This window comes from Lathyrus oleraceus, chromosome 2, assembly GCF_024323335.1.
Source record: "Lathyrus oleraceus cultivar Zhongwan6 chromosome 2, CAAS_Psat_ZW6_1.0, whole genome shotgun sequence".
NCBI lineage: Eukaryota > Viridiplantae > Streptophyta > Magnoliopsida > Fabales > Fabaceae > Lathyrus > Lathyrus oleraceus.
The window spans coordinates 31,750,292-31,762,784 of record NC_066580.1 but is presented as its reverse complement, the minus strand read 5'-3'; the positions used below and the strand labels follow the sequence as shown (position 1 = coordinate 31,762,784).

The window sequence follows — 12,493 nt, the reverse complement described above, 5'->3', positions numbered from 1 at the left end:
CCAGACGTTGTCAAACTGGTTTGGTTTAGCTACATCGAACACATGATGAACTTAGATGTTCTACGTTTCATGGTTGTAGCAATGTAATCCTGGATACCTAGCTTTTGTAGAGTGTTGGTCTTATTCTGAACTTTAGTGAGTCATGAAGGAAGTTATTCTACTAATGGAAGTCGGTAAGGTTTTAGTACCATTTTGGACGGTAGGGACTCTGGAGGATAATTGTGTTTCTATGTAGACTGTCATCTAACCAGTAGTGCCTAGGAATCCCGAGTGTTCCACTATTGGGATCAGAGTATCACAATGGAAGGTGATGGATGAAAGAGCTCAATCAAGTCTATGGGGATCAGGGAGATAGTAACTCGTAAGAATGGAGGTAAGGATGAGAGTAAGACAATCTCGTGCTAATGGTTCTATCTCATTGGAGTAGTACGAAAGAAGTGAAGCAGTAGGAGTAAGGGCTTGTAGCATACAGTAATAAATCAAGTGAAGTTTATGAGATTGTCAATAAATAGATTACAAAGTTGTCGCATTTGTTGAAGGAATAATAAGAAAAGAGTAGTCAATATTGTTTGTGGTCAGGGAATCAATAAATTTTCTTATGAAGAATTAATGAGTATTGATTAACCGAGTCCAGATGAGATGTTGTAATTATGTTTTGTGTAACTTAGTGCAAGGAAGGGAAGTCGTGGTTTCCGGGAAGAAAGTGACCCACTGAGGTTGAGCGGTATATAAGAGGAATTAAGTGAGAGCAAGTTTAATTGTTAATCCAATATCAGAATGAGATTGTGATGGAAATCAAGAAGTTTTGGGAGTTCATGAAAAAAGGAAATTTGATAGCAAATACAAGTTAGAAGAATGAGCATGTCAAAGACTTGGAATTGAAGAGAGGTCAAGTGTTGGTCTAAGATGTTGATTCAAGGTTTGTTTGTTTGTTGAGTGAAGGAAATTCGGGGGCGAATTTCAATTTAAGGGGAGGAGAATGTAATATCCCATATTCCCTTAAATGCTCAATTAGTTGTCAGTTCAGATCAATTGAGTTCCTATGTAAATGATCTATTATCATTTGTAACGATTGGAGCTCCTATGTGCTCTAAATGTTGTCAATTGGGACCAATAGAGTAACCGGTGAACTCTGAAGATATTAATTATTAATAAGAGAGACAGACCAATATTAATAAGTACAAGAGAGGACATTTTGGTAACATTAATAATTGGTCAATGGGTGCTGGAAGATAAAATATCAAGCGAGATATTTTATTATTACTTGATATTATATATTATATATTATATATGTAATGTAGTATGTGTGGTGGAAAAGAAAAGAAGAAAGGATAATAATAGAAGAAGAGAGAATGAGAATTATCAGAAAGAAAAGAAAGAAAGGGAAGAGGAGAAAAAGAGGAAAAGAGGAAAAGAAGGAAGAGAAAGAGGAAGAAGAGGAGAAGAAGAGAACTCATGGGAGAAGAAGAGGAAGAAACCATGGAAGCACCATCATCATCTCATCTTCATCATCACCAACTTCATCTTCTTCTTCTACTAGGTGAGTTCTTAGATAGTTTTAGCATTGGGGGAAAATAATCTATATTTGTGGGGTTAGGGTTTGTGTGAATTGTGCCCTATCCATGCTATGTGTTGATATTATGTTGGTTGTTGTTGAAAAATCATGTTATATGAAAATAGTAGGTAAAAATGGTATATGGAAAGGAAAATAAAAGAGGAGTTATTTAAGGAAAGAAGTTACTGAGAGAATTAATGGAAATTGAAATTTTTCCCTTTTTATACAGTGTTAACCGGTTAACGGTATAAGGTAACCGGTTAACGCATAGCAAAATTCACTTTCTGGGCAAATTCGTGAGTGGTTAACCGGTTAACGGTATAGGTTAACCGGTTTGAGTGGTTAACCGGTTAACGGTATAGGTTATTTTCTGTCTGTACAGAATTTGTCACCAGTGGGGTTCCAACCCAGGACGTCCTTTGAACTGTACATGCCTTACCACTAGGCCAGAGAGGTTGTTGTTGAATGCTTATGCAATGAATAAATATTAATCTAAATCTTGATTAAGATAGATTAATGAATTAATTGAGTATTATACCTCCGTTTTGGACACGGCCGGATGCGTTAGAAAGATAACGTAAAGGGCTATTATTATTGTTCCATGTTATAAAATATTATGTGATTTATAAATGCCATGAATTTTATCATGATAAAAATTAAATATTGTTGTTATGTGAAAGGTGAAGTAACATGATTAAAACTCTACAAAGATGAGTGAGGAAACCTAGGAGAATGACGTGATTAATAACTTAGAAATATGATCTAGGTTATGGAACATATGTGATATGTATGAGAATACGGTATTCATTCGTACGACGCTTATGTGAGGTCGTGGACGAATTATTGCCATGATTGAAAATGAGACGCATTGTATGGAACATGCCATGTTATTATTTGTGTATTATGGTGAATGAAGTCACCTGTGATTTATGAATTTGTTATGGTTCGTGGAACCAATGTTTTGTGGAACCGATCATGTATTCAGAATGTGTGTTTTTCTGTGATGGTACACATCTCTATTGGTATGCTTAAACGTGTAAGCATTGGGATGTGGGACCAATGATTCGAGCCTCAATTGGGTTTGAGCCCCAACCACGGCGGACATGGGGGAAAGGTGGACACCTAAGTGGGTTAGAGTCCCATACGGTGAAAGATACTCAAAGTGGGTTAGAGTCCCATACGAGTGATGGTTCTTAAAAGTGGGTTAGAGTCCCATAGGGGAACCTGATATCCATCGCGAAAGTCGAATCATACGAGCATGCATGAACCGAGTCTGGCTTAGACGTAAGTCCGATCGGGAATTGATGTTTCGTGATCTGAATAATGATCGTGGTTGAGTTATGAGAACTCAGATGCATGTTGCCATACAATTGCGAGATAGTTTCCCCATCGCTCAAGTCTTCGTTCCCTTGTTGACTTGAGTTGGATATGAGTTGAATATCGATTAGAATACCCTGTAGAGCCGAGTGGACCCATAGGATAGGAGAACTCACTGAGATTATTATCTCATCCCATTATTGTTGTTATTTTTCAGGTATTCTTTACAGGTTGAATCTAAGAGAAACTGTTATGGATGTTTCAAGGGTTGTTGTTCATTATGATCTTCCGCTGTGAAGTTATGTGCAATGAAGATATTGTACATAGTTCTTAGATATTTTTATCGTTTAGGCATTATTGTATAACATGTTCCATTGATGTTTTTAGTTTGGACATGTGTATATCTTAATGCCATTAGGCACTTATGTTGTGACAGTACCAAAATTTAACACTTGTATGATATTATTCTAGATATATATTATACGGGTTGTTACATGATGGCAACTCCAAAATAAAAATTATTTTTTTATAGCTATTATTAAAATAGTTAAATAAATTTATTGTAAAATTAATAAAATTTGTTAATCTCTATAATATCTTTTTATATGATAAAAAAAATTATACAAAAAGAGAAACCATAGATTTTGTGTAATAGAATGAGATGTCATTTCAATACCTTGATAGAATTGATGATTTTGTGCAATAAAATATTTTACACTATTAATACATAATTATTAATGTCATATAAAATTATTAATTTTTATTTTAATTAACTTTTTGTTTAAAATATTTTATATAAATGTTATTTTGTAAAAAGAAATTTAATACTAATATTTTTTTTAATTTATAAAAAGTAAATATTTTTTTTTTATATTTTGCATTTTGAGTTTGGTGTTTTTGAATTTAGGGTTTCATGTGATGATGGTGATGCATGTGGTGATTGAACTGTTTCTTGGATTGTTGTTTTAGTTATGTGGTTGCTCTCACTGTTCAACTCACCATCCTTCAGGGGTATGTTATTTTCCTTTTCATTCCAGTAATTTGTCATATTGTAAGTTGGATTTAAGAATTTGATACTTTTATACATGAAAAAATTTGTTCTAAGAATAGGGAAGAAAATTATAGCAATGACAAACATAATGAGAGTCCTTAAGAATGAACAGTATCTAGAGCACTTGGTTTCTATTATATATTTAATTTTCTCTATCCTTTCTATGTTAATAGCATTCTATAGGGGTTTTGTTGTAATTGTTTGTTTTTAGGTAGCTCTTATTCCGAGTGTTTGTTTCATGTTAGAGGGACATTATATTTTTTCAAATGGGTCATGATAGCTTTAAGATTTTTATTGTTAATTATGAAACATATACAAATTTTGTTTTATATTATAGATCACACAGTTAATATTTGGTGTTTAAATTGAAAAAGGGGATTAAAACCATTAGTCATTGATTTTTGATGACATTGATTGTCATCATCTCAATAGAGTAGAAGCATGGGAGCTTTGATATGGATTGGCATGATCATCAATATGGTTCTACTTTTGATTTTTATCCAATGTATTTTGACCCTATTTATAGCTTCTTGCAGCTTTCTTTTTAATTAAAATTATTTTGACCACTTTATGTCTCATTTTTTTTGGTAATCCTTTTTTTTAACTATATACTTGTGTTGATTTTAAAATGCAGGATTCCAAAGATGATTGATTCCAATGTTGGAGATTTTGAGTACATAGAAGTGAACTATCCAAAACAAGGAGGATATAGAGCTACTTATCTCATATTTAGTAGATTAACTTAACTATATATTCATTAGAATTCTTCTAATTTGTTTTTGAAATAAATGGAATTTAACAATGGAAAATTTGTTTTTTTAATTGTTGTATGAATGATGTTACTTGACACCTTTGTTGTTTATGTTAACACAAATTTTAAATGGTATAAAGGTTTTCTTATATCACTCTCATGTTCTTCTACTGCCATTATTTGCATTGTTGTCGAAAAGAGATTCTATCGTACTAAAATTTCAATATATATATATATATATATATATATATATATATATATATATATATATATATATATATATATATATATGTGTGTGTTTTTTTTGCAAGATTTAGCATTCCTTATGTGTTTTCTATTTATAGGCAACGTTTTTTATTGTAGCTTATTAAAAACTGTGGATTTTTCCATGATTTAGGGGCGATTATATATTTAGTTTAAATGAAATTATAGATTGAGCTACGGTTTTAATTTGTTGTTATCAATAACTGTTTCCTTTTCATGTATTTTGGGGACGGTTGTTTTATGTTATTACTAGAAAGTTGTGATCTAAAACTTTAACTAGGTTGTTTTATGTTATTACTAGAAAGTTGTGATCTAAAACTTTAACTAAATACGTGGACTTTTGATATTTAAGGCGACGGTGTTCATAATCCGTGGGTATAAATAAAAAACCGCGCTCTAAAGAAATAGGCAACGGCCGTTTATTCCACGCTTGGTAAATCGTCCCTTAATGACTTAGACCACGGTTTTCTACCTTTAGGAGACGGTTTTCAGTTGTTGCCTAAACCCATTTTTGTTCTAGTGATTAACCGTGTGAATGGATATTTTCAGTGATCTTAGCCATAGTGTCCCCCTAGGAGTACCAACTTCAGTGATCTTAGCCATAACTATCAACTTTGATTCCCGTGTCTTTAGACGATTATGTTGAGGAATGAACTATGTTCCTCAACTATGAGATCCTTAACTACTCCAAAGAGAGTAAATTATAATAAAAAGTATAAAGTGCGTAAAATAACATTGTAGTGTTGGTAGAAAAAATAGTATTTCTAGTCCATAGATCGTGGCATATAGAAAATAAATTTTCATGTAGTTATTTACACGGATGATGTATGAGATGTTATTTTTATGGGATAAATGATGTCCTAATTTCGATTTAATGTCTTATGTTTTTCGACTTGTTAAGTTTACTCATATCCTCATGCTGATTTTTCGAATCACTGACTCTATAATGTTCATCTTTTTTCACTTTGTGGCTCTATGTACACAAAGTATGGTCATAAAATGCAATTATCTAACCCTACTATGTTTTGACTTTGCCTAGAGTATTGTCATTTATGATAAATTTCACTCAACTTGAAAAGTATTTAATTGAATCTTGTTTTTAATGTACTTATACTCTCCCAACTTGCTATATGTCGAAAAATATCCAACTAACTTTAAAATTGTCTTCCTTTTGATTTTGAACTTTAATAATTTTTAAGTGTAAATATTGTGTATTATATAAAGTGGGTATTTGTTTCATACATGAACTAGAACTGGGGTTGTTGGAATCTTAAAGCGGTGATGTTGATCTTCGATACGGTTGTGTAGGATGGACCTTCAAGGTTAATACTCCAATACCTAATTCAGTTATAGAGTTCAACATAAATGAAGTTAAAAGTGATGATCATAAAATGTATCTTAAATCTCTCTTGTGCTGATTAAATACATTGTATAATGATTATGCTTCTCCTGTATTGGGCATTTGGTTGTCCCATAACGAAGTATATATTTGATTTCATAGATTAAAGTGAAGGAAAGGAAAGTCATGCATTTTTCATCTCAATTATTTAATGTTTTAAATTTCTTTTACTCAAAAAAGAAAAAAGTTACTAAAATTATTTCAAAGTTTGATATTTAAATCATCTTGTAAAAACTTTATATTTTATAAAATTAAACTCGATGATAATCTCTTTTTTATTTTTTTATTTTTTTATGAAATCATAATTAATTTATTAGTGGCCTATTTCATAATATTCATAATTTTTTTTTCTTTCTAGAGGAATATAGTATATAGCAGGTTGGTAATGAGAAGAACATTAACATATGGACTAACAATTAGTTGGAATACAAAATTAAAGATTTACTCTTAGTATTTATAGTGCATGTTCAATTTATTCAAATTGTTAAGGTCAATTTAATTATCCAACACATCGATTGGAACATTCCTCGTGATTTATCCATTTTGCCTCCTCAAATTGTTAAAGATATTTTGAAAATTAACTTGTCATTTGATAATACTATTGTTGACAAACTGATTTGGAAATTATTTACAAATTGTGATCTATATTTTAAAGATATCTAAAATTGTATGAGGAGGGGTCACGTTGAGCCTTTTTGGACAAAATTTATTTGGCATCCCTATATACCACATGTTAAATCATTTGTGACTTAGAAACAGATGCATACTATTATTGTAATAGACACCAACTTGATTCGAAGAAAAATGCGTATGATTTCGATATGCTCTTTATGTAATTGTTTTATAGAAAAATGCATAAGATTGGAGTTTGCACCTCCTTTCAAGCCGAATTGTATGAAATAATGATTGTTATGGAATATGCTAACAAGAAGAATTATGTAATTGTTTTATAGAAAAATGCATAAGATTGGAGTTTGCACCTCCTTTCAAGCCGAATTGTATGAAATAATGATTGCTATGGAATATGCTAATAAGAAGAATTAGATAGATCTTTAACTTGAAATTGGCTCACCAATCATGCTTTTTCTAATTTGAATGTAGTCCCTTGGTAACTTTTAATTAAATGGAATAATATTTTGCACACTATATTCTCCTTTATAGTCGAGATATGTCACAATTTTAGAGAGGAAAATGCTTATATAGATAGATTAGTGTATGCATGTTTTTTTTTGTTGATTATGACACTTTGTGAAATTCACTTACTGTTTATATTTTTGAATTTTCTTTTACAAATAGGTTAGGCATGTCCAACTATCATTTTTTTCTATCTTTTTTATGTTAGGTTTTATATACCTTCATCCTTTTTTGTTTTCCTTTTTTGTTTATTAATTTGCCTTTATTTAAAAAGAACATACTATTTTCTCCATCCGCTTCTTTGAAAACATTTTTTCGATTCTTAAATCAACTTGTTTTCAACATAAAATAATATAATTATTAATTAAAAATCTATATTTTAAATTTAGACAATTTCATAGTTAGAAAATATTTTAAAAGTGTGAAGAAAAAGACATTTGAAAGAAAATCATTCCATTAAGATTGAAATAATATCGGTAATTAATATACTCGAAAAGAATTATTTAGGTTATATAAGATTTAAATATAATTTAATCAAATACAATGAAATGTTCAAAAAAGATATGAATATATCAATCAATACCTAGTTTTTTAGAACTTTTTTGTCAAATAATTTATTGGCTGAAATTAAGCATGACAATGGGGCGATGATGGTTTTATCTTCCCCGTATCCAAACATACATTTCAAATAATTTATATAATAAAGTACAAAATAAATATCAACGTATTAACAAAGTAATTAATATTCTAAATTAACAAAGTAAAATATTTTAAATTATCAATAAGACAAGTTCGGGGTAGGTACTAATTGTTAAAGTACCTAGTATTAGCTACCTTACCCGACAAGTTACCTAGTATCTTCATCATAAGGTGGAGGCATAACATAGTGATTCAAAAAAATTTAATTCATCGATGTCAGGATCATTACCAAATCTTTGAAAGAATGATGACTTGAAATAAAGTAAAGGATTATGGACACGATTAATGAGATAAGTCATATGAAGAATAAAGATTAGGCATAGAAAACTCAGGACCACTGTTTGTCCTAAAAATATTGACTTTGTAATTATATTGAATTTCTATCATGAGTGTGAACTTTTGGAAAAGACTAGTGACTTCAAATTTGGAGTTGCAAAGAATAATCCAAATGAACCTACTGTAATCATCAAGTGCAGTGACAAAATATTTATGAGCCTAGGTTATAGAATGAGTTAGTAACTAAACCACCACAAATATTGAGAAGATATAATCGACTACCCAAAAGTCTAGTTATTTGTTAAACTTTATATGCAGTTTTTCAAAGAAATCATCTAACCAAAATTCTGCAAGTATACTTGATTTTATTCAGAATTTTCATTCATTTAATAATCTCTCTACTTCACACCAACATTTTACTTTGTCTATCCCCACTATTTATGAGCCAGATAATTGCCAAGAAACAAGCAAGTATGATTCTTGGATCAAGGCATTGAACTCTGAGTTGGATGCTTTGAAGAACAATAAAACTTGATTATTTGTTTATGTTCCACCTAGTATCAAGCATATCGGAAGCAAATTGGTTTACAAGGTAAAACGCATAGAAGACTAGACTATTAGCCAAAGGTTACAATCAGGTTAATGGATTTAATTTCATTGATGCTTTTTCACATGTGGCAAAGATCACAATTGTGAGGACACTACTTGAATTGGATCCATTTATAAAAAAAATTATAATATAGATATATAAAAAAGTTATTTTAAAAAAAGAAAAAAAAAACTAACAAGTTTTTTTTGTTATAGAGAGATGAGGTACTAAACTTATGAAATTAAAATAAAAAGATGGCACTTATAAAGCGATGTTTATCACATCCGACTTAATCGCCAAAATCATGTCTCTCAAAAAAAATATATATTTGATTTAATTTTTTTATAATTACAATTGAATTATTATATAATCTTTATCTTTAATTTTGCTATCATTAAATTTGTATTTTACTTAAAAGCGTTGGACCAGAAATGTAGCTGAGGTAGTTTTTATATACGAGTTGGACACAATCAAACATGAGTTATAGAAAAGTGGAGTTTGTCTAGTTTTATCTTCCATATTAGATAATGTGACTTAGTTAGCAAAAAAATAGGAGTTAGAATAGGGTAAATGATTTTTATTCAAACTAGGACTCTCTCTTATATATTTCAACACACTAACACTATTGTTCACGTAGTTAAAAATCACATTCACTCAAATCATGGCATCTTCATCTTTGCAACAAGAAAAATGCAATCATGGTGAGGATACTAGAAATATTGTGTTAAAAAAAGGAACTTGGTCAAAGGAAGAGGATCAATTATTAAGAGAATATGTGACAAAATATGGAGTTGGAAAGTGGGATTCCGTACGAAAGAAAATAAAACTTGTTAGAGATGGAAAAAGTTGTCGTATAAGATGGTTAAATCATCTAAATTCAATTTTAAAAAAGTGCTTCTTCAATGAAGAAGAAAGAAGAAAACTTATTCATCTCTATAATGAGTTAGGACCAAAATGGTCTCAAATGGTTTCACAGGTTTGTTTATTCATGCTTCACTCTTATAGGAAAAAAAACTTAATTTTATAAATAAAAAATTAAAGTTTATTAGGCTTTCTATAATTGTAACCATTTATAATAGGTAATAATTTTTTTGTATGTTCGCTAAGATTAGGGTTTTTTTTGGTAATAATTTTTTGCATGAAGTCTACTTATTAATTAATAACCAATTTTTTTTTAGAATAACCGATAATTGATTATATAATTATTTTGAATTTGTTTTTGTTGTGACAGTTTCCTGGAAGAACCGATAACGAGTTAAAGAATTTTATTAATTCCAAAAAAAGGAGTTTAAAAAACTCTAGAAAGCACCTCATTTCAGAAAACATAAACCATGTTGATGAGTTGAATAACAATGTTGGAGAAATTAGTAACCAACAAAATAATGCCTCCCAAGAAGAAGAAATGGAATTTGATCATCAAGAAGATACTCTACATGGTAACTATCTTCTTGATCAAATTTATGATGACAAAAATATCAACAACTTTCAACAATTTTCAACGTTGGTTGATGATTTAAGTACTTGTTTCAACAATCATGTTGTCCCAACATTGGATGATAGGTGAGTAGACAATTTAATGTTTTTTTTTCTTTTTAAAGTTTATAATTACATTAACATATTTCAAGACTAACATTAGAATTTATATTATGAATGCTAACAGGTTTCCTACACTCCCAGAATGTTCATACTTTCAAGATATGGAAGATATAGTTCCATCATTTTCATCAAGTAATCTGTTTTTTGATCAAGAAGATACTCTACATGGTAACTATCTTCTTGATCAAATTTATGATGACAAAAATATCAACAACTTTCAACAATTTTCAACGTTGGCCGATGATTCAAGTACTTGTTTCAACAATCATGCTGTCCCAACATTGGATGATAGGTGAGGAGACAATTTAATGTTTTTTTTTCTTTTTAAAGTTTATAATTACATTAACATATTTCAAGACTAACATTAGAAATTATATTATGAATGCTAACAGATTTTCTACACTCCCAGAATGTTCATACTTTCAAGATATGGAAGATATAGTTCCATCATTTTCATCAAGTAATATGTTTTTTGATCAAGATCTTCCTCCATACAATCTAGACATGGATCATCAACTTCCACAAGAAATGTTTTCTGACCAATATCTTCAAAATCCATATCTATTATCTAATATGTTTTTTGATCAAGATCTTCCTCCATACAATTTAGACATGGATTATCAACTTCCACAAGAAATGTTTTCTGACCAATATCTTCAAAATCCAGATCTATCATCTAATATGTTTTTTGATCAAGATCTTCCTCCAATTCCACAATACTATCCATACAATATAGATATGGATTATCAACTTCCACAAGAAATGCATTCTGACCAATATCTTCAAAATCCAATTCTATCATATGAGGAGCCTCAATATGAGATCTTAGAACCTTGGTTGCTATCTGAATGTGTTCCTCTTTGGTGAACTTGATTGATGAAAAACATGAGATGATGGTAGAACTTATTACTCCACATAGTAGATATTATATCTGAATGTATTTCATACAATGTAAAAGATATCTTAGACACATTTATATATGGAAAAAAAATTCCATCCTACGGATTTGTGAAGGATTCTGTGACAATAGAAAATTAGTTTACAATGATTGTTATGTAACTTTTCCTTCTTTAGTTAATGTTTTCATTTTTCAAGAATTAATTTGTATTACGAAACACTTTTGCCGATTATATTTGATAGAACTATTCTATTTTAATGTTTAATGTTAGAGTATCAGTGTTGTGATAAATCTCACACATATTTATTACCTATTTATTATAATATTAAAATTTAATAAATAACTATTGTTTTGATAATTCATTCTCTTACTTATCACATTATTAAAAATATAAAGTGACATTTGTTAAAACATAATCTATTAATACTTTAATTATTCATATAAGAAAAAAGTGTAACTTTATTTATAAAATTATATTAATTAAAATACATATATTTTCATATTCCATAAATCATCTCTTAATATTCTTAAAATTTATGTATATCTATTAATTTATTTCCTTTGTGTTTCCATTCCATACATAAAATTACATGCATGTACAAATTGTATATTTACAATACATCAAAACATAAATTATTATAAATTACATGTACAAATCTTTTATCATCCATGTATCAAAACTCAATTTATGAAACTTTCACTCTATTTTCTATTACACACACTTATTCACCATAAAAAAAACTTAATTAACTTTTAAGTAAATCAATAGAAAAATTATTATAAACATACAATTTCCTTTGTTTTTTCTATACTAATTATTATATTTTTTTCGTAGACGATTATTATATTTTTTAATTAATTAATTTTTAAATAAATCGATTGAAAAACTCAAATTATTAATATTTCTAAAAAATACGTTATATAATAATTTATCCCATAAAAAATTGTGCATAAAATATTTTTT

General features: G+C 29.2%; 1 protein-coding gene across 1 annotated transcript; it reads left to right on the top strand.

Moving 5' to 3' along the window:
- The first annotated feature begins 9,696 nt into the window (after positions 1-9,696).
- Positions 9,697-11,498, top strand: LOC127121763 (transcription factor MYB102). The gene is made up of 4 exons (XM_051052204.1): positions 9,697-10,011; positions 10,267-10,595; positions 10,696-10,923; positions 11,024-11,498. The coding sequence occupies exons 1-4, from the start codon at positions 9,697-9,699 to the stop codon at positions 11,496-11,498; spliced, it is 1,347 nt and encodes a 448-aa protein (XP_050908161.1).
- Positions 11,499-12,493: the final 995 nt, after the last annotated feature.